The following is a 21,431-nucleotide window of genomic DNA, read 5'->3' on the forward strand; positions in this document are numbered from 1 at the left end:
TAAATGGATTCCACTGCCATGTCATTTACATGTCAAGTTTGGATCCAGTAGCAGAGGCCTGGATGCTGGAGGATTCTGTTTTTCTACCACCACAGTGTCCAGATGAACAACTATCATCTGTTCATTTAGCTTGATCTGTAAATCACACAAGCTCTTGGCTCTGCAGGGTTTCCCCCAGTGTTTTATAAGCCTGGTGGGCTGCCAGGCTGTACTTGCCAGGCTGTTGTCACTTGAGATACCAGTTGCTACCAGATTCAGAGGTTTTTGCCACTGCTTCTGTGCTGCCTGGATTTTTGTGTGTTTTCATTAAAATCGTCATCACTACTCCACCACCTGGGTCCTCCGCTTCATCCTCACCACCTACTACCAACACATCATGACAGAGATATAATTTGAAATTATGTTTTTTGCCATTTATGTTTGAAAGTGAAACTTGTATTGATACTTTACACGTAGAGGGGTATATTTCAAGTCTTTATTTCCTGTCATTCTAATTTTCTGGGACATTATCTGCAAGCTATGAAGATCAAAATACGACATAGAATCAAACAAAAAGTATATTTAGAAGAGGATTATCAGACTTATGGAAGAGTATGAATTTTATACACTCAGTATTTGGCTGGGCCTCCATTTGTATGAATTACTGCAATAATGTCACCACAATGAATAAGGATCTATATCTATGTTATGGTCAAATACTGCATTGGACCATTATCATGGTTTAAAGACTAAGGGTGATGCTAATACTGTATTGAATCTTTGTGTCATTATTGAGTAGTTAATTGCTATTTATAGCACATTTATTTTTTAATGTAAAATCAAAGATGTCTGGAAGATGTTTTAATTAATGGGGTGTTCAGATGTGGAGAATAAAAAGAAAAAAATCAGGAGAATGAATTATTTTATTCAAGGTAAAGAATCAGTTCAACATTGTATGTATTTGTAAACAGTTACAGGATGAATTTTATTAATCACTAAATCTGTTTAACTGAAAATGCATATCACCCCACGATGATGGGAACTTGGTAACCTACTGAATTTCTTTCTAAATCAAGCAACACATACAAAGCCATAGAGTAAATGGAAATGAAACACTTGATCCCACACAACTTAGCCTGGACAGGTTAGAGTTCATCTTTCAGCCCTTCAAAGAAATTGATTAGATCATCAGTTTCCTTCAATTTACTTTCAATTTTCTGTATTTCCACACCTAAATCATCATTCTGCTTGTCGAGGGAAGACTTCATCTTCAGAAAGACATCCTTTATCTTCTTCATCAGTGCCTCCAGTTCCAAAACCTCCTCAGGGAATAGCTCCGCAACGGCTTTCGTCATTTCTCGCAAAGGATCATAGTTTATGCTAGTCATCAGTTCTGAAGATTTTTCAATAGTTGACCTGTGTGTATTCTAAGGAGGAAATGATAAAAATTCTTCATTGTAAGGGAAACACCTCAGAGGTTCTTCTCAGCATTAAGATCATAAAGCTGTTATCGATAATGAATTCAGTTACATGCATTTCAACTCAATCACCTAAATTAAATTTTTTCTTTTTTTAAGATTGCACATTTGAACAGAGATTCGGAATAAAGGCTCATAGTCACTTTTGTTATAATTACAATAAATCCAAAATACAAAATGTAAAGTTGTAAATCTTGTATTTGGACTTCCTGAAAACCAAAGTGCACTAAAATTCATCAGTATTGGTATCAATCAGGTGGTATTTCAAATTCACGACTTAATAGCTGGTGTGCTGCAACATTTACACAGATCATTTCCTGGTCCAACACACCTCAATCAAATGACTGAATCACCTCCTGAATATGCAGCCAAGTTTTCCTGCTAATGGTTTCATTATTTAACTCAGGTGTGTTGAAACACCTGAGTTAAATAATGCTGCAGAAAACTGGCCTTCAATGCTTGGATTTGAAGACCCCATTTGTAAATGAAGGTTGAACAAACCTTGATACTGAGAGAACAAGAAGTTGTCTCAGTGTAGAGTTATATTGAAATTAATAACAAAATGCTGGTATGTAATTTAATGTAACATTATTCTGCTCACCTTAATTTTTTCCAGTTCTTCCTTCAGTTGCTGATTGCTTTCCTTCAACTCTGCCTGAAAGCGAGATAAAATTGATATTTAGTTTCCCTCACATACATAAAGACAGGCAGCTGATGCACTGTCAAAATTTCTAAAAATCCTTCCATCAGTGATGCTGATAAACTCACCAGCTGTCCCTTGTCTAACAGGGAGTTTGTGAAGCCGACCAGACTGACCAGGGTGCAGATCAGGAACAAACCTTTCATGGTTCTGGTAGCTGATGCTGAGACTGTAATGGAGAAGAAAATAAGACATAGTTGTTGAACAGACCTATTCTAATTGTATATCCTTAACAATATTTGAACTTACCAGAAACGTGGAGAAGGTGGTGAATAAAACACAATGTGGGGTGGAACAACTCTGAGGGTCTTTTTATACTGTACTTCAGAAGTAACTTTCCCCAGTGGGATGTTTTGAGTGTGTAGATGTGGGTCAGGTTAACCACATCCACACACTATCTCCACAGCTAGTGCAGATAGTGTGTTTCATTTACAGAGAAACTATACTTTTAAGTTTCAGTTTAGATATTTAAAATAAAATCCCTAATGGTTTTTGTTACAAATAAACATACTTTATAAACAATAGTTAACCGATACATTTCACCAGCGGTCAATGGATGAGAGGGGGGCGGGGTACACCCTGGACATAAATAGACCACTGCAAAGTTGTCAGTTCTCTGATTTAACTTTTTCATTTTTCTTCCTTGAACATTGTCCTTTTATTTAATGAACTACTGACAAGATGTCTACAAAGTTCCAAGCAAAAATGTTGTATTTATTTACAAAAAATAAGAAATGGTGTAAACAATGAAAAAGATGCAGTGCTTTCAGACCTGAAGTAATGCCAAAAACAAGTTCATATTCATTGTTTTAATGAATACTAATGTTTTAATTCAGAAAGAATTCAGAAAATGGATGGATGAATCTGTGGTAGATTCATCCATCCATTTTCTTGTCCCTAGTGGGGTCGGGAGGTGATGGTGCCCATCTCTCCAGCAAATGTTTCAGGCAAGAGGCGGGGGTCAACCTGGACAGGTCGTCAGTCTGTCGCAGGGCAACACAGAGACAGACAGGACAAACAACCATGCATACACATCTAAGGAACATTTAGAAAGACCAATTTACCTGACAGTCATGTTTTTGGACTGTGGGAGGAAGCCGGAGTACCCAGAGAAAACCCACACATGAACAGGGAGAACATGCAAACTCCATGCAGAAAGACCCCGGGCTGGGAATCGAACCTAGAACCTTCTTGCTACAAGGCAACGGCTATTTACCTTTAAAGGTGTCTTTTACTTTCATTTTTCCAGAAGTTACCTATGGCAGATCCATTTTAGAGGAAATCAGTAGTTGCAGCATCAGCTACAGTTGTGAAATTAAATGGATTCCACTGCCATGTCATTTACACGTCAAGTTTGGATCCAGTAGCAGAGGCCTGGATGCTGGAGGATTCTGTTTTTCTACCACCACAGTGTCCAGATGAACGACTATCATCTGTTCATTTAGCTTGATCTGTAAATCACACAAGCTCTTGGCTCTGCAGGGTTTCCCCCAGTGTTTTATAAGCCTGGTGGGCTGCCAGGCTGTTCTTGCCCCGTCATTGGGCTAAAGGCTGCTTGTTTATTTTAAAAGTTTTTTTGTTTTTCATTTAAATACGTCAGTAGCAGTGACGTATTTAAAAGATGGGTTATATATAAAAGATGGGTTTATAGTTAAAGCATTGAATTGAGTGCAAAGTCGGAGGAAACAAGCAGGAAGTCCATGTGGACTCCTTAGACATGCTTCACAAACCTGAAACTTCCTTGTACATCAGAGAGACATTTTAAGGTAAAAAGTCTTTATTGAGCAGAGTTAGCAAACATTGTTTTCAGTACTTTGTAACTTTGAATATATTTGCAGAATTAATACTTATGGAAACAAGTCATTTTCTTTTTGTTTGTCCATATTTTTTATAAATATATGAAAATTTAAATCTACTTTATGCTGTAATTGTAAGGATTTGAGTTTTTCTGTGTTTATTTAGGTTTCTTTGTCAGTTGTTGTCCTGTCTACCCTTGATTGATCCCAGCTGTGTCTAGTTCCTTTGATTACCCCCTGTGTATTTATACCAACCTGTGTATCTTGTTCTCTGTCACATTCTTGTCGTCTCATGACTGTCTACAGTCTGTCACCAGTTGTCACTTGAGATACCAGTTGCTACCAGATTCAGAGGTTTTTGCCACTGCTTCTGTGCTGCCTGGATTTTTGTGTGTTTTCATTAAAATCGTCATCACTACTCCACCACCTGGGTCCTCCGCTTCATCCTCACCACCTACTACCAACACATCATGACAGAGATATAATTTGAAATGATGTTTTTTGCCATTTATGTTTGAAAGTGAAACTTGTATAGATACATTACACGTAGAGGGGTATATTTCAAGTCTTTATTTCCTTTCATTCTAATTTTCTGGGACATTATCTGCAAGCTATGAAGATCAAAATACGACATAGAATCAACCAAAAAGTATATTTAGAAGAGGAATATCAGACTTATGGAAAAGTATGAATTTTATACACTCAGTATTTGGCTGGGCCTCCATTTGTATGAATTACTGCAATAATGTCACCACAATGAATAAGGATCTATCTATCTATGTTATGGTCAAATACTGCATTGGACCATTATCATGGTTTAATGACTAAGGGTGATGCTAATACTGTATTGAATCTTTGTGTCATTATTGAGTAGTTAATTGCTATTTATAGCACATTTATTTTTTAATGTAAAATCAAAGATGTCTGGAAGATGTTTTAATTAATGGGGTGTTCAGATGTGGAGAATAAAAAGAAAAAAATCAGGAGAATGAATTATTTTATTCAAGGTAAAGAATCGGTTCAACATTGTATGTATTTGTAAACAGTTACAGGATGAATTTTATTAATCACTAAATCTGTTTAACTGAAAATGCATATCACCCCAAGATGATGGGAACTTGGTAACCTACTGAATTTCTTTCTAAATCAAGCAACACATTCAAAGCCATAGAGTAAATGGAAATGAAACACTTGATCCCACACAACTTAGCCTGGACAGGTTAGAGTTCATCTTTCAGCCCTTCAAAGAAATTGATTAGATCATCAGTTTTCTTCAATTTCCTTTCAATTTCCTGTATTCCCACACCTAAATCATCATTCTGCTTGTCGAGGGAAGACTTAATCTTCAGAAAGACATACTTTATCTTCTTCATCAGTGCCTCCAGTTCCAAAACCTCCTCAGGGAATAGCTCCATAATCTCTGTCGTCATTTTTTGCATAGGATCATAGATTATGCTAGTCATCAGTTCTGAAGATTTTTCAATAGCTGACCTGTATTCATTCTAAGGAGGAAATGATAAAAATTCTTTATTGTATGGGAAACACCTCAGAGGTTCTTCTCAGCATTAAGATCATAAAGCTGTTATCGATAATGAATTCAGTTACATGCATTTCATCTCAATCATCTAAAATGAATAAAACCTAATTTCTTTTTTTAAGATTGCACATTTGAACAGAGATTCGGAATAAAGGCTCATAGTCACTTTTGTTATAATTACAATAAATCCAAAATACAAAATGTAAAGTTGTAAATCTTGTATTTGGACTTCCTGAAAACCAAAGTGCACTAAAATTCATCAGTATTGGTATCAATCAGGTGGTATTTCAAATTCACGACTTAATAGCTGGTGTGCTGCAACATTTACACAGATTACTCCCTTGTCCAACACACCTCAATCAAATGACTGAATCACCTCCTGAATATGCAGCCAAGTTTTCCTGCTAATGGTTTCATTATTTAACTCAGGTGTGTTGAAACACCTGAGTTAAATAATGCTGCAGAAAACTGGCCTTCAATGCTTGGATTTGAAGACCCCATTTGTAAATGAAGGTTGAACAAACCTTGATACTGAGAGAACAAGAAGTTGTCTCAGTGTAGAGTTATATTGAAATTAATAACAAAATGCTGGTATGTAATTTAATGTAACATTATTCTGCTCACCTTAATTTTTTCCAGTTCTTCCTTCAGTTGCTGATTGCTTTCCTTCAACTCTGCCTGAAAGCAAGATAAAATTGATATTTAGTTTCCCTCACATACATAAAGACAGGCAGCTGATGCACTGTCAAAATTTCTAAAAATCCTTCCATCAGTGATGCTGATAAACTCACCAGCTGTCCCTTGTCTAACAGGGAGTTTGTGAAGCCGACCAGACTGACCAGGGTGCAGATCAGGAACAAAACTTTCATGGTTCTGGTAGCTGATGCTGAGACTGTAATGGAGAAGAAAATGAGAAATAGTTGTTGAACAGACCTATTCTAATTGTAGACCCTTAACAATATTTGAACTTACCAGAAATGTGGAGAAGGTGGTGAATAAAACACAATGTGGGGTGGAACAACTCTGAGGGATTTTTTATACTGTACTTCAGAAGTAACTTTCCCCAGTGGGATGTTTTGAGTGTGTAGATGTGGTTGAGATTAACCACATCCTGTCGTGATAACTGGTATGTAAGGTTGAGATCTCTCCGGGTACACGCAGAAAAACCTGAGAGACAACAGTAATCTTGTATATTGATTTAATGATGATTAAGACATGAGATATAAAGATATGTAACAGGTTGAAATAATTACAATATATCCTCTGTAACTTTAATCTGTGTCTGAATTATACTAACTGTAATGTGTAACAAGAATGTTTGATATGTACTGAAGATTGATAGTGGTAATAACAACTTGATTGTAGAACTTTGATTAATGAGTGAATGTAACTAATAATGGGTAAACCATGCTGATTTGATTGTAGTTAAGAAAGACTGTAGGTTTGAGATCATAAAGGGAGAGAAGCAGACTATGTCACAGTCAAATCACTGGAGTAAGCGGGGATGCTAAAACACTTCTCCATAAAAGGAAATAAGTTATGAGAAGTAGCTTTGGCCAAGAGAGAGAGAGGAAAGTACCGAAGAGTTTACAGTGAGTCGCTGGAGGAGAGGAGGGGCCGAGGAAAAGTCCCTAACTTTTTGCAAACTACACCCAATGAGTCATATGAGTCATGAATCTCTCCAATATACAACCATTATAAGAAAAAGTATAAAAGCCAGAGGACGAGGGTGGAAACTGTTCTTTGTCCGCGGCGCTGAAGAGGAAACAACGAGAGGACGCAGACTGAAGACCAGCAGAGGACCCACACCCTGGGACCGAGGGAAAGTTGAGACTTCAAGCCGCAAAGAGAGGACAAGATCCGTCAGCTCCCAACCCTGGCCCCTCATTCGACCGACCCCTCTGCCTCAACCCAGCGATCCACATTCTACTGCAGCAGACTTGGAGAAACGACAAAAGTCACTAAGTGATGAAGATTCTGTGCGTGTATTGGAATAACGAACAATCCACACACTATCTACACTATCTCCACAAATAGTGTAGATAGTGTGTTTCATTTACAGAGAAACTATACTTTTAAGTTTCAGTTTAGATATTTAAAATAAAATCCCTAATGGTTTTTGTTACAAATAAACATACTTTATAAACAATAGTTAACCGATACATTTCACCAACGGTCAATGGATGAGAGGGGGGCGGGGTACACCCTGGACATAAAGAGACCACTGCAAAGTTGTCAGTTCTCTGATTTAACTTTTTCATTTTTCTTCCTTGAACATTGTCCTTTTATTTAATGAACTACTGACAAGATGTCTACAAAGTTCCAAGCAAAAATGTTGTATTTATTTACAAAAAATAAGAAATGGTGTAAACAATGAAAAAGATGCAGTGCTTTCAGACCTGAAGTAATGCCAAAAACAAGTTCATATTCATTGTTTTAATGAATACTAATGTTTTAATTCAGAAAGAATTCAGAAAATGGATGGATGAATCTGTGGTAGATTCATCCATCCATTTTCTTGTCCCTAGTGGGGTCGGGAGGTGATGGTGCCCATCTCTCCAGCAAATGTTTCAGGCAAGAGGCGGGGGTCAACCTGGACAGGTCGTCAGTCTGTCGCAGGGCAACACAGAGACAGACAGGACAAACAACCATGCATACACATCTAAGGAACATTTAGAAAGACCAATTTACCTGACAGTCATGTTTTTGGACTGTGGGAGGAAGCCGGAGTACCCAGAGAGAACCCACACATGAACAGGGAGAACATGCAAACTCCATGCAGAAAGACCCCGGGCTGGGAATCGAACCCAGAACCTTCTTGCTACAAGGCAACGGCTATTTACCTTTATAGGTGTCTTTTACTTTCATTTTCCTAGAAGTTACCTATGGCAGATCCATTTTAGAGGAAATCAGTAGTTGCAGCATCAGCTACAGTTGTGAAATTAAATGGATTCCACTGCCATGTCATTTACATCTCAAGTTTGGATCCAGTAGCAGAGACCTGGATGCTGGTTGGCTCCGTTCCTCTTCCATCCACAGTGTCCAGATGAACAACTATCATCTGTTCATTTAGCTTGATCTGTAAATCACACATTATCTTAGCTCTGCAGGGTTTCCCCCAGTGTTTTATAAGCCTGGTGGGCTGCCAGGCTGTTCTTGCCCCGTCATTGGGCTAAAGGCTGCTTGTTTATTTTAAAAGTTTTTTTGTTTTTCATTTGAATACGTCAGTAGCAGTGGTAGAAAAGATGGGTTTATAGTTAAAGCATTGAATTGAGTGCAAAGCCGGAGGAAACAAGCAGGAAGTCCATGTGGACTCCTTAGACATGCTTCACAAACCTGAAACTTCCTTGTACATCAGAGAGACATTTTAAGGTAAAAAGTCTTTATTGAGCAGAGTTAGCAAACATTGTTTTCAGTACTTTGTAACTTTGAATATATTTGCAGAATTAATACTTATGCAAACAAGTCATTTTCTTTTTGTTTGTCCATATTTTTTATAAATATATGAAATTTAAAATCTACTTTATGCTGTAATTGTAAGGATTTGAGTTTTTCTGTGTTTATTTAGGTTTCTTTGTCAGTTGTTGTCCTGTCTACCCTTGATTGATCCCAGCTGTGTCTAGTTCCTTTGATTACCCCCTGTGTATTTATACCAACCTGTGTTTCTTGTTCTCCGTCACGTTCTTGTCGTCTCATGACTGTCTACAGTCTGTCACCAGTTGTCACTTGAGATACCAGTTGCTACCAGATTCAGAGGTTTTTGCCACTGCTTCTGTGCTGCCTGGATTTTTGTGGTTTTTCATTAAAATTGTCATCACTACTCCACCACCTGGGTCCTCCGCTTCATCCTCACCACCTACTACCAACACATCATGACAGAGATATAATTTGAAATGATGTTTTTTGCCATTTATGTTTGAAAGTGAAACTTGTATAGATACATTACACGTAGAGGGGTATATTTCAAGTCTTTATTTCCTTTCATTCTAATTTTCTGGGACATTATCTGCAAGCTATGAAGATCAAAATATGACATAGAATCAACCAAAAAGTATATATAGAAGGGGAATATCAGACTTATGGAAAAGTATGAATTTTATACACTCAGTATTTGGCTGGGCCTCCATTTGTATGAATTACTGCAATAATGTCACCACAATGAATAAGGATCTATATCTATGTTATGGTCAAATACTGCATTGGACCATTATCATGGTTTAATGACTAAGGGCGATGCTAATACTGTATTGAATCTTTGTGTCATTATTGAGTAGTTAATTGCTATTTATAGCACATTTATTTTTTAATGTAAAATCAAAGATGTCTGGAAGATGTTTTAATTAATGGGGTGTTCAGATGTGGAGAATAAAAAGAAAAAAATCAGGAGAATGAATTATTTTATTCAAGGTAAAGAATCGGTTCAACATTGTATGTATTTGTAAACAGTTACAGGATGAATTTTATTAATCACTAAATCTGTTTAACTGAAAATGCATATCACCCCAAGATGATGGGAACTTGGTAACCTACTGAATTTCTTTCTAAATCAAGCAACACATACAAAGCCATAGAGTAAATGGAAATGAAACACTTGATCCCACACAACTTAGCCTGGACAGGTTAGAGTTCATCTTTCAGCCCTTCAAAGAAATTGATTAGATCATCAGTTTCCTTCAATTTCCTTTCAATTTCCTGTATTTCCACACCTAAATCATCATTCTTCTTGTCGAGGGAAGACTTCATCTTCAGAAAGACATCCTTTATCTTCTTCATCAGTGCCTCCAGTTCCAAAACCTCCTCAGGGAATAGCTCCGCAACGGCTTTCGGCATTTCTCGCAAAGGATCATAGTTTATGCTAGTCATCAGTTCTGAAGATTTTTCAATAGCTGACCTGTATTCATTCTAAGGAGGAAATGATAAAAATTCTTTATTGTATGGGAAACACCTCAGAGGTTCTTCTCAGCATTAAGATCATAAAGCTGTTATCGATAATGAATTCAGTTACATGCATTTCATCTCAATCATCTAAAATGAATAAAACCTAATTTCTTTTTTTAAGATTGCACATTTGAACAGAGATTCGGAATAAAGGCTCATAGTCACTTTTGTTATAATTACAATAAATACAAAATACAAAATGTAAAGTTGTAAATCTTGTATTTGGACTTCCTGAAAACCAAAGTGCACTAAAATTCATCAGTATTGGTATCAATCAGGTGGTATTTCAAATTCACGACTTAATAGCTGGTGTGCTGCAACATTTACACAGATTACTCCCTTGTCCAACACACCTCAATCAAATGACTGAATCACCTCCTGAATATGCAGCCAAGTTTTCCTGCTAATGGTTTCATTATTTAACTCAGGTGTGTTGAAACACCTGAGTTAAATAATGCTGCAGAAAACTGGCCTTCAATGCTTGGATTTGAAGACCCCATTTGTAAATGAAGGTTGAACAAACCTTGATACTGAGAGAACAAGAAGTTGTCTCAGTGTAGAGTTATATTGAAATTAATAACAAAATGCTGGTATGTAATTTAATGTAACATTATTCTGCTCACCTTAATTTTTTCCAGTTCTTCCTTCAGTTGCTGATTGCTTTCCTTCAACTCTGCCTGAAAGCAAGATAAAATTGATATTTAGTTTCCCTCACATACATAAAGACAGGCAGCTGATGCATTGTCAAAATTTCTAAAAATCCTTCCATCAGTGATGCTGATAAACTCACCAGCTGTCCCTTGTCTAACAGGGAGTTTGTGAAGCCGACCAGACTGACCAGGGTGCAGATCAGGAACAAAACTTTCATGGTTCTGGTAGCTGATGCTGAGACTGTAATGGAGAAGAAAATAAGACAGTTGTTGAACAGACCTATTCTAATTGTATATCCTTAACAATATTTGAACTTACCAGAAATGTGGCAAAGGTGACAAATGAAAAACAATGTGGAGAGGCACAGCACTGACGGTTTTTATATGCTGTACTTCAGAAGTAACCTCACCCAGTGGGATATTTTTGGGTGTATGATTGTATGTGAGATTAGCCGACACAATGTACATTCCACTGTGTAACCTGTGTAGCATGTTGTGTTGTTTGTGTTTCATTTACAGAGAAACCATGTTTTTTCTTTTTAAGTTTCATCTACATTTAAACTAAAATCACTGGTACAAATAAGCTTGCTTTTTAAACAGTAGTTAAGCAATACTTTTCAACAGTGCAGAGGAAGGCAATTCATTAAACAATTAATTTACTAACAAATTATCCACCATGTGATATGTCTTAAAGATTACACTGATTTCAATATTTTGATATTTTACTAAATGAACACCATGGAGAATAAAAGTGTTCTTTATTTGAATTAGTTTCCTCATTTTATTACCCTTATTTGACCATAATTTCCAAATGGGCTACAAGATTTGACTTAGCTAAGTTTTTTAGACACATCTGTTTACTTTCCTCCATGTTCCTGAGACTGAGTCCAACTGCAACAATACTTGGAACTAAACAGAATAAGAAATGGCCACTGGTCCCACCTCCACTACTTCCAGTCATTCACTCATTCATTCATCCACACATTCACACACTGATGGTGGTCAGCTACATTGTAGCCACAGCTGTCCTGGCAACCTTACTGAAGTGAGGTTGCCATATGATTGGCTCCAGAGTGTCAAATGTAACACTCAAGGCAGATCAAGTGTCTTGACCAAGGACACAACAACTAAGACAAATTACCACACCAGATTTTACAGGATGAGCCTCTTCCCTCTGATCCACCAATGATTTTATATGGCAAAATTTGCTGCTGTATGAAGAACAAAATTAATGATATCTCAGACATATCTGATTTATCTTATGTTCCAGTGTACCACTGTTTCAGCTCTTCCACAGGGTTAGTAGGAAGCACATTATCAGATGTGTCATTTATATTTTCTACTTCTTGTTTGGACATAAATTTGTAAATGCCAAACCTTTTGTCATACAAAGGCAAATGGAACTAGATCAGTGGTGGGAAGTAACGAAGTACAAATACTTCGTTACTGTACTTAAGTACAATTTTCCTGGAGCACTTTACTTAAGTAGATTTAATAATGGATACTTTCTACTTTTACTCCACTACATTTTACAGTAAGTATCTGTACTTTCTACTTCACTACATTTCTACAAAACCGTCGCGTTACTCGTTACATCCAAGTCGCATTGATCTTTTTGTGAAGTTCAGGGTCTTAAGGTGGCGCCGTAAAATCCAAGCAATAACGTGACTTAGTGTCTGTTGTCACCCATCGCCTCCACCTTTACTCACACGCGGAGTTCCAGACATGCACAGTGGTTTCATCTGAGCGGGAGAAGATGTCTAACTAATCGATAATAGCTGCATAAATCATACGATATGGGACATGTAAAACCAGCAGTGCTTCGCTTTCACAGACGGTGGGGACTTCGTCCAACTTTTAGCGTTACTTAGAAGGAAAGCTTAAAGAAAAGTAAGATCTGTGGACGTGATGCTAGCAAAGCTAGTTGTACTGACTGAGACATGTTGCATCTGCGATGAAAAAAAGTTGTCACTCATGTGCTGAATTATTGTGTGGAGGTGTTGACTGAGGTGTCGCCTGTATGGGACAACGCTGTGACCAAAGTGCAAAATAGTGATATGACATTCAGGAACGATCCGATTCTTCTGGACGGATCTTTACTAAGGTTGATGGGACTGAAGCCTCACTGAGAGCCGTTCTTTGTTCATGTGTACACTGCTATATATATATATATATATATATATATATATATATATATATATATATACACACACACACACACACACACACACACACATTTATTTAATTGCCGGATAAGTAAAAGTTGAACGTATGAACTTATTGATTGATTTCGTCTCCTGTCATGGTGGCAAACATGCAGTTGGAGGGAGGATGAGAACAGTCACGGTGCTCCTTCTGCTTGTTGCGCCGTTTGACAGTATTCATAATGTTGTTTACCGTTAATTGCTATGTTTCATGGTTTAATGGTGCAGACAGTTGTGGTTTCTGACATGGGCAATATGGGAAACTGCCCAGGGCGTTATTTTTATAGGGATGGCAGGAGACCTCTGCAGATTGTAGCACAGCGATGACAGCAAAACAGAATGAAATGAGTTTTAATTGATACTGGTTAAATATATTTCAGCTCTAAGTATTTAATATCTAGGTGTTTTTATGGAAATGTGGATTTTTCAGATCAATCGGAGAACCAATTTTGATAGGTGCACTTCATTTTATTGTGTCATGTAGCGCAGGGCGCTGGTCTTGGTCTCAGGTTCGGTGGTCTTGACTACAACTTTGCTATGTGGCTCCTTGGTTGCATGTTCTCCCCCACCCACCTTCGTTCCATCCCCTTTCAGTTGGATTTCTTTCTGAATAAATGTCACTAATGAAGTTCATGCTATGTTAGGACAGGAGACGAGATGTTTCCATCCCTGAAATTATGATGCATAGAATCACATATCTAAGTCTAAACTCTTACAGAGAATAAACACAATAAGAACATGTTTAATCTGTGACATTGTTTATTAAAATGGCACATTTATGATGTATTCAAATTAAATACTATCGGCACACTTAACAATATTACCAATTAGGTTATGTATTCAGCAAGTACTTTTACTTTTGATACTTAAGTATTTTTAAAAGCCAGTACTTTTTTACTTTTACTTAAGTAAAATGTTAATGTGGTACTTTGACTTTTACTTGAGTACATTTTTGCCTGTGTATTTGTACTTTTACTTAAGTACATTTTTTGAGTACTTTCTCCACCACTGAACTAGACACACTCCGCATTATTCTTGCAACTTACTGTGAAAGGTGCTTCTTTACTTTCATTTTCCCAGAAGTTACCTGTGGCAGATCCATTTCACAGGAAAGCAATAGTTACAGCATCAGTCAAAGCTGTGAAATAAAATGGATTCCATTGAATGTTCATGTACTAGTCAAGTTCGGTTCCTCTAGCAGAGGCCTGGATGCTAGTGGGGTTTACACAACATCGTAGATTCACTTAGGGTTGAGCTGTTCTATTTCTATTCCACCACAGTGTCCAGACAAATGGCTATTATCTGTTACTTAGCTTGATATAAATCACATAAGATCTTAGCTCTGCAGGGTTTCCCGTAGTGTTTTATAAGCCTGGTGGGCTGCCAGGCTTTACTTGCCCCCTCACCAGGCTGTGGGAAGCAACAAGTACTGATTGTTTATTTTAAAGGCCAGGCCTGTGCACCAATCGTGCCATCCTCACCCGCTCTTGCAGCGCAGGTTGTGCACCTCAGAGTTTTTGTAACTCTGCAGAGATCAGGCACACCACCTTTCAATCAAAATGGTCTATTTGGAAGGTATTTTTGCAGAGCAGCTTCACCCTTATATGACCCTATACGGGTCAAGTATGAAATCCTCACTGGTTGCTTAATACAAGTCTCTAAAATTGTAACTATCATGTCACTGGTGGACTTCCCTAGTACCTCAATCACCAGGTTTAGCAAGTTTTCTTGGGGAAACTTGAACTGGGCTTAAGGCTGAGGATGCAGTGGGTCACAACAATCATGTCGTCCAACATGTTAAGAATAACAGCTCTCTGTTATCCTCAGCTACTCTTGGTGGTGTCTCCAAGCTTTACTGAAATGTTCCTGCACACTGTTCAATTTGATAATGGTGTTTCATGTACACTTTACCTGTCAACATTTTACACAAAACTAATTAATTTTGACTCACTCCAAACATCCTAGATGCACTTTTTGCTTTTTAACCAAGTGCTGGTTTTTATATATTAAAATTATCTCATGAGTTGTCAGCAATGCTTGTCTCTATCTGAAAATATGGAACAATCATGTTTTAAACTCCCCATAGGAAAAGTTACCACATGGTACATTACTTAGTAGGAGAGATTAGACTCCTGGGAGTGATTTTATTATCGCTTTTATGTGGATAATTTGCTAAAATAAGAAATTCTTGAGCGACACGGGTCACAAGGGTTTGCATTCACTTAGGGTACGGCTATAGGAATGAAACTGCTTTCAAGTCAGTGAGAGCTTGTACTGATGTGCCTGTGGCGCCTCCTAGAGGCTAACAGGCCAAACAAATTCCATTATCATATGTGGTTCTAAGTTAAATACATATCAGTCTGATTTTATGTCAGTGACAGACATTACAGCTGTGATCAGGAGGTGCAAAACTGATCAAATTCTCAGAATTAAAAGTAATCAGAGGAAAACATGGCAGAAATCATTGTTTGAGTGAAAACTGAAGAAATGACAACATGAACCATCACCAATGTGACATGTAACATGGTTACCGGGTAAGATGTGTCTTTTCAGCTTAATTTTGTAACCACAGCTAAAATACAAAAACAAAGCAAACAAAACAGCACACACAAACTAATGTACGTCTAGTCCTCTTTATCAGTTATTTACCATTTAAAGACTTAGATCTGTCATAAGGGGTGGTTTGGTGGTGGTGAAAACGAGATGCAGGCAGATGAAGATGAAAATGACGAATTTAATGAAGAAACCAAAGAATAGGACAACGGGCAACAACACAAGGAACATACGAAGCATGACGAGGATCTGAGAAGAGACAAAGACAACAGGTGGGTTTAAAAACACTAATCAAGGAAACAAGAAACACCTGGGAACAATCAATGGGGAAGATGTAGAGACAGACTCAGGAAACAGGATAACAATAAACACCAAATACGGATCATAACAAGAACAGACTTTACTGAAACAGAAGTTCAGAAGTCTTGAGAAATGTCAGCGTGAAAAAGTAGTTTTAACTTTGTCACGTTATGTTTGAGTTTTTGTAGTATACATAACTGTGAATTAAAACAATGTAATTTAAGAAGCAGAACTGGTTCATGCCTTGTCAGGTGAGCTCTCAGTTTTATTCAATATTAGCAGTTTATTCAAAGATAAAAACAACAAAAATAAACAAAACTGTTTCCAATGTACAGCCTTGCATAATTTATTTGAATTTCCTCTAAATCCTATAATTAAAACCTTAATTTTTTACTCCACTTTCCATTTGTTCTTAACTTAATATTTATGGTTTTTTTTTTTTTTTCTGGGTGCAAGGCCAGCAACTTTTAATTCCTCTTGAAAGAAAAGAACAACTTGCAATTTTGTAAACTTTAACACAAAATGATCTAGTTTTTACAAGGTTATAAGTAACTTTAATATGACCACAGTTACACCAAAATACACTGCAGATTCTAACATTTCATTGGTATCAAAGCCAGACATTTTGAACAAATAAAAACAAAAAGTAAAAGTGCTCACAGTGGAACACTGTTCTTTTTCAGTGTATCATCATCAGTGTCTGGTTTTTGGGTAACTTTCTATTACAAACATCTCAGCCCATTTCACAGTCAGCTTTCAGTTTACAAAATACTCTGTCCATTTGTCACAGTATTGTTGTTAATTATTCATGCACTAATGTGTGACTGATACAAAATTTCACATGGTATCTTCTGACTGTGCCAGTTTTTCTATAACTCTCTCCAGTTGTTTCGCCTTGTCTTCATATTCTTGGGTTCTTACCTCTTCCGTTTCAAATTCTTTAATCAAATAAACCAGAGTTTCCTTCATGAAGCCTTTTACCTGCTTTATGAGTTTAGGTATGTATTCACTGTTTGGCAACAAGTTCTTCGTAGTTCCAGCTAAATCGTCCATTAACTTCAGGAGATCCTCACAGAGGTCTGGCAGGAAGGACATGTCCACCATGTTGTCCACCTAGTGGGGAAAACGTGTAGTTTATGTAACAGTTCAAATTAATTGATTTGTAATAAGGTGATTATTTTTGTGTTTTACTCACTTTTCTCATTACTGCATCCTGCTGTAGTTTCAGAATATTTCCTCTGATTAATTTCTGTTAAAGAAACGCAAACATTTACAATCAGAGCGAACAGTTTTATCACATATTGGCAATGAGCTCAGAGAAACCTTGACTGTAATAACAATCCTCTTAAAAAAAAAAAACAATTATTTATTTCAAACTAGAAAAAAAAAAAATACCAGCTTGTCGTCGTCTATAAACGAACTTGCAGGGCAGAGCAAAGTCAGCAAAGTAAAAATGAGGAAAAGATGTTTGGTTTTATGGACACGAGCCACTCCTCTGCTTAGAACCGCCATCGCTGCCAAAACTGGTTTTCTGAGATAAACACACACAATACAGTCGTAAGACGCAGTCAAAACTGAAAAGAGACAAATTCTGAAAGTAAAATGAGTAAATGCTGTACCAAATTCAACATAATTACCTTCTAATGGAGCGGAGGGCGAATCAGACGTCAGGAGTTACAAACAGCGAGAGAATGAGCCACAGCATGTTTTTGTTGTGCTCATTGTCACCTCCCACATAGCTCAGCATGTCTGCCTTAACTACTTTAATGAGATTTCTGGATGGCTTCCATAAAAGTTTTACACGTGACTTCTTTGACCAAGCCCTTATCTATGTGAAAGCCTTAAGTTACTGGAATATGCCTACATCGTTTACTGTAACCGAGTCTAATAAAAATAGAAAAAAAGAACAAATGAGGTTTGAAGGTTAAAAAAAAAAACAGGAACAGAGAAAATGAAACTATCTCATGCCACACAAAAATGTTGAAATGATCTTAAAAAAACATTGCAGAATACTTTTTCTTAGCATTCCCAACTATAACCAGATTGTTAAAGGTAAAATAATTGCATGCCAGTTCAATAATATGCTCTCTTGTTTTGTTCTTGTGCGGTTACGAGATGATAATCGAATATTGTTCCAAAGCTAAGTAAGTCTTTTGCTCTGGATCTAACAAATCTGTCAAAATCGGGATTTCCACTTATTAATTTTAAAATTCAACTTTAAACTGTGTACATTTAATTAATAATTTTATTTTTTGCCATCTATCCTTATCTTCTGATGATGAGAATGCAGAGGATCAAACTGGTTCCCACCATAAATTACATTCATGAGACTTTTACAAGCTGTCTGCTCATTTTTTGTAGCCATGTCATATTATCATATTAGCCTTACATACCAACATTGCTTCTGTTTTCAGGTTGCACACATTTCAGCATGTTTGACTTTTAAGAGCAAGTTTGAAATAGTAGCCATTTTTAATTGTGAGAGTCTATCGGAGACTTTAAAGTCTCATTCCAAATAGCCTGTGTTGATCTAATTACCCTGAATAACTGGGAATAGTTGTTTTTATTAACTAAACAGGTGGTTGCAGTGGAAGGCACCGCTAACCAAATAGTTAGCTGCACTAACTCTGAAGCACTAATCATGAATTTAACTCTAAAATTCAACCTCGTTGATTCCCACCATGTGATGTTAACAAAACGTGCTACAGCATGAGAAACAATACATCACTCTGTATAATCCAGTAGATTACACAAAAGCTGCTGTGAATTTCTGCAGGAAAATGCAAAATTGATTTTGAACTTGATTTTTATGTTGCATCTTCATGAGCTAATTGTTTCTCAAAATGTAGCAAAAAGAACAACACAATTTAAAATGAAACTCATCTTCAACCACCTTACATTCAAAAACCGACAGACTTTTGGTGTCCTTTGAATCTGACCAGTTCTTTGTATACCTTTCATATTTCAATATACACATATCTCAGGTTGAAATACATTCTTACTTTGAGTCTAAATTCAGTTGTAAGTTCAAGTTTCCTGCAAATCTTCTAGAACCACAACTGTAGGAAACTGAACACCTATAGACTAACTTTATTTAAATAACAGGATAAGTTCCTTATACATTGTGCTTTGCAGCAATCTTGTGCACCCCAAGAAAATACCTCATAGCTCTGTAAAAGACAAAGTTAAAATAATAAAATGTCATGTGGAACAATACACCAACAGGCAAAGATGCAAAACAATTAAAATGTAGCAAAACAACACAAAACGTAGAGCACTAAATTTGTTTGACCGGCATGGTCATAATGCACATTTATTTTTTTAAAACAAATTTTAAGCTGACGAGGATAAAATCAAGAAGGAACAGCTTTTACACTCAGATTTAAGTTGTCTAAGACTTAAATTTTATTGATAAGAAAAAAGATTGTTTGTTGCAGAAAAAAGTAAGAAATACACAGTTAATTAAAATAAAAAGAAACAATAGGGAAAGCCCTCCACAGTATTAAAAATATGTGAAACATTAAAAAAAATGAACAAAATGTTTTCCTTTTAAAAGGACTTAAAATGTGAAGCATGTTACCATAGAGTTTCATGGCAAACATTAGATTCATGTTGGGTCGTTGCACATATGATACAGGATCAAAGAAATAAAACACATAAATTAATCTAGAAAAGCTGAACCTGCTCGATGAAATGCAGCAGGTTAAGGCAACAGAGAGAGAGAAACGGTTACAGCTCTCCATGCGGCTCGTGGTGAGAGTTTTTCAAAACGTTCAAAACCTCTTTCAGGCTTTTCCCCATGTTCTTCGCTTCTGGAGAGATCACCTTTTTCTTCAGGGTAATGTAAGTCCTGAAATCTTTAATGAGTTTTTCTAAGATGCTTATCACTGCATCATCCCCCGTTGACAGTTTTCTCACTGCTTGTATTTTAGGATAAAGTTCAAGCAGCTTCAAATCAAGCTGTTGTGCTCCAGCTGAGATCCTGTACTTGTCTTCTGTCTGGAGATAGAAATGAGAATTTAGATGTGTAAAAAAAAAAAAAAGAATAAATAAATTACGTTTTGATAAACAGCTTTCATACACCACCTCAGATTTTTTATGCAATCAAAACTTTAGTTTATGACAATGAGAAAAAGTGATATATAGATAGAATGGTATATATTCTAAACATTTGTTGTTTTTCATGATCACGTTTCATGAAAACCTAAAATTAATTTCCTCATAAAATAATAAAAAAGAATAAGTATTTTATCTACATATTAGCAGGGAAGACACCTACCACTATGTAATGATACATCTTACTAAATTAGCTATATATTCAAATAAAATTACTGAAATGCATCAAACATAACTTCTGGGTGATTTTTAAAAATTTACTGAGATGCCCTTTTTCTTGTCCTTTAAAGTTTTGTCAAACCCACCTTTTGTTTATATGCTTCATTCACTGCTTTCTGGAGATTTTTCATAAATGTTTCCTAAAACAAGTAGACAATGAAGTGGACATTTAACAGGAAATGACGTTCATGCAGAGAAGCTTACTGTAAAGGATGTGACCTTTCCCACACATGTTAATTATTAACTTTACCAGTTGTTTCTCGTTAGTTAGAGATTGAGCTTCTTTGAGAAGTCTGGAGATGGTATCGACTCTGTTTTGTCTTTGTTTCTGACAGGGAAAAATAAAACTGAACTTTGACAACGAGCATTCATTTTTGGATAATTTGTGAGCAACACTTAGACTCACCTGAAACCCCACAGCTTGTTCTATCATTCCCCGGATGGCTGCCTTGTACATGTCCTGAAATGCAGCAAACAGGAAGTAACGCGTCTATTGAAGTATAGCACAGGAGTGCAATTACACAAGTCCAAAATGGCTTTTGAATTGACTTGATTTTAGGTAGGAAAGTTCAAGAAGTAAAGGTCAGCTTACCAGATTAGCACCAAAGTCCATAGAGCTGACAGTGTTGGTCAGAAACACCAGAGAGACGACGAGGGAAACGAGTTTGATGAGTCTGACTGAAGTCTCTGCTCCGCTTGCAGATGCTGCCATGATTCCTGCTATTTAAAAACTAACAACAAATGGTTATACGATCCACCGAAGAAAAGCTTAAAAGACAAATCATTTGAAATTGTTTGGGAGCTTTTTGTTGCTTAGTTGTGAAAACCTTACCTGTCGGATGAGTGTCTGGATGAATGACGACTGAGGAAGTGATAAGCTGACTTGGCAGCAACGCTCCAAATGCCTCTGGCTGTTTCTTTCCCGAGCTGCGACTCACGTGGGATCTGATTCTTTTGTTTC

At 36.8% G+C, this 21,431-nt stretch overlaps 4 protein-coding genes across 4 annotated transcripts; all 4 read right to left on the reverse strand.

Moving 5' to 3' along the window:
- Positions 1–884: 884 nt before the first annotated feature.
- LOC148154122 (uncharacterized) lies at positions 885–2,502 on the reverse strand. The gene is made up of 4 exons (XM_088015922.1): positions 2,407–2,502; positions 2,226–2,326; positions 2,059–2,112; positions 885–1,406 (listed from the first exon to the last, which is right to left on the reverse strand). The coding sequence occupies exons 2-4, from the start codon at positions 2,301–2,303 to the stop codon at positions 1,125–1,127; spliced, it is 414 nt and encodes a 137-aa protein (XP_087872048.1). The 5' UTR covers positions 2,304–2,326; positions 2,407–2,502; the 3' UTR covers positions 885–1,124.
- Positions 2,503–4,933: 2,431 nt separating this feature from the next.
- On the reverse strand, positions 4,934–6,526 carry LOC148154123 (uncharacterized). The gene is made up of 4 exons (XM_088016145.1): positions 6,463–6,526; positions 6,282–6,382; positions 6,115–6,168; positions 4,934–5,455 (listed from the first exon to the last, which is right to left on the reverse strand). Exons 2-4 carry the CDS (start codon positions 6,357–6,359, stop codon positions 5,174–5,176), a joined length of 414 nt encoding a protein of 137 aa, XP_087872271.1. The 5' UTR covers positions 6,360–6,382; positions 6,463–6,526; the 3' UTR covers positions 4,934–5,173.
- Positions 6,527–9,870: 3,344 nt separating this feature from the next.
- Positions 9,871–11,483, reverse strand: LOC148154124 (uncharacterized). Its single transcript, XM_088015865.1, has 4 exons — positions 11,398–11,483; positions 11,219–11,319; positions 11,052–11,105; positions 9,871–10,392 (listed from the first exon to the last, which is right to left on the reverse strand). The coding sequence occupies exons 2-4, from the start codon at positions 11,294–11,296 to the stop codon at positions 10,111–10,113; spliced, it is 414 nt and encodes a 137-aa protein (XP_087871991.1). The 5' UTR covers positions 11,297–11,319; positions 11,398–11,483; the 3' UTR covers positions 9,871–10,110.
- A 4,896-nt stretch (positions 11,484–16,379) lies between these two features.
- Positions 16,380–21,408, reverse strand: LOC148154125 (uncharacterized). Its single transcript, XM_088015362.1, has 9 exons — positions 21,303–21,408; positions 21,063–21,190; positions 20,877–20,930; positions 20,721–20,798; positions 20,557–20,610; positions 17,773–20,134; positions 17,531–17,666; positions 17,331–17,384; positions 16,380–17,248 (listed from the first exon to the last, which is right to left on the reverse strand). The coding sequence occupies exons 2-6, from the start codon at positions 21,180–21,182 to the stop codon at positions 19,865–19,867; spliced, it is 576 nt and encodes a 191-aa protein (XP_087871488.1). The 5' UTR covers positions 21,183–21,190; positions 21,303–21,408; the 3' UTR covers positions 16,380–17,248; positions 17,331–17,384; positions 17,531–17,666; positions 17,773–19,864.
- Between the last annotated feature and the right edge of the window lie 23 nt (positions 21,409–21,431).

The sequence above is a fragment of the Poecilia mexicana genome, unplaced genomic scaffold, assembly GCF_051168715.1.
Source record: "Poecilia mexicana isolate PSO_F unplaced genomic scaffold, ASM5116871v1 scaffold_18, whole genome shotgun sequence".
NCBI lineage: Eukaryota > Metazoa > Chordata > Actinopteri > Cyprinodontiformes > Poeciliidae > Poecilia > Poecilia mexicana.

What these genes read in the sequence shown, in the direction of transcription:
- LOC148154122 (XM_088015922.1), bottom strand. Translation starts at nt 2,303, where the DNA reads ATGAAAGGTTTGTTCCTGATCTGCACCCTGGTCAGTCTGGTCGGCTTC. An exon ending in TGTTAGACAAGGGACAGCTG is followed by an intron (nt 2,113 to 2,225) that starts GTGAGTTTATCA and finishes TCTCGCTTTCAG; the next exon opens with GCAGAGTTGAAGGAAAGCAA. An exon ending in AAGAACTGGAAAAAATTAAG is followed by an intron (nt 1,407 to 2,058) that starts GTGAGCAGAATA and finishes TTTCCTCCTTAG; the next exon opens with AATACACACAGGTCAACTAT.
- LOC148154123 (XM_088016145.1), bottom strand. Translation starts at nt 6,359, where the DNA reads ATGAAAGTTTTGTTCCTGATCTGCACCCTGGTCAGTCTGGTCGGCTTC. An exon ending in TGTTAGACAAGGGACAGCTG is followed by an intron (nt 6,169 to 6,281) that starts GTGAGTTTATCA and finishes TCTTGCTTTCAG; the next exon opens with GCAGAGTTGAAGGAAAGCAA. An exon ending in AAGAACTGGAAAAAATTAAG is followed by an intron (nt 5,456 to 6,114) that starts GTGAGCAGAATA and finishes TTTCCTCCTTAG; the next exon opens with AATGAATACAGGTCAGCTAT.
- LOC148154124 (XM_088015865.1), bottom strand. Translation starts at nt 11,296, where the DNA reads ATGAAAGTTTTGTTCCTGATCTGCACCCTGGTCAGTCTGGTCGGCTTC. An exon ending in TGTTAGACAAGGGACAGCTG is followed by an intron (nt 11,106 to 11,218) that starts GTGAGTTTATCA and finishes TCTTGCTTTCAG; the next exon opens with GCAGAGTTGAAGGAAAGCAA. An exon ending in AAGAACTGGAAAAAATTAAG is followed by an intron (nt 10,393 to 11,051) that starts GTGAGCAGAATA and finishes TTTCCTCCTTAG; the next exon opens with AATGAATACAGGTCAGCTAT.
- LOC148154125 (XM_088015362.1), bottom strand. Translation starts at nt 21,182, where the DNA reads ATGGCAGCATCTGCAAGCGGAGCAGAGACTTCAGTCAGACTCATCAAA. An exon ending in AACAAGCTGTGGGGTTTCAG is followed by an intron (nt 20,799 to 20,876) that starts GTGAGTCTAAGT and finishes TTTCCCTGTCAG; the next exon opens with AAACAAAGACAAAACAGAGT. An exon ending in ATGAAGCATATAAACAAAAG is followed by an intron (nt 20,135 to 20,556) that starts GTGGGTTTGACA and finishes TTCTATCTCCAG; the next exon opens with ACAGAAGACAAGTACAGGAT.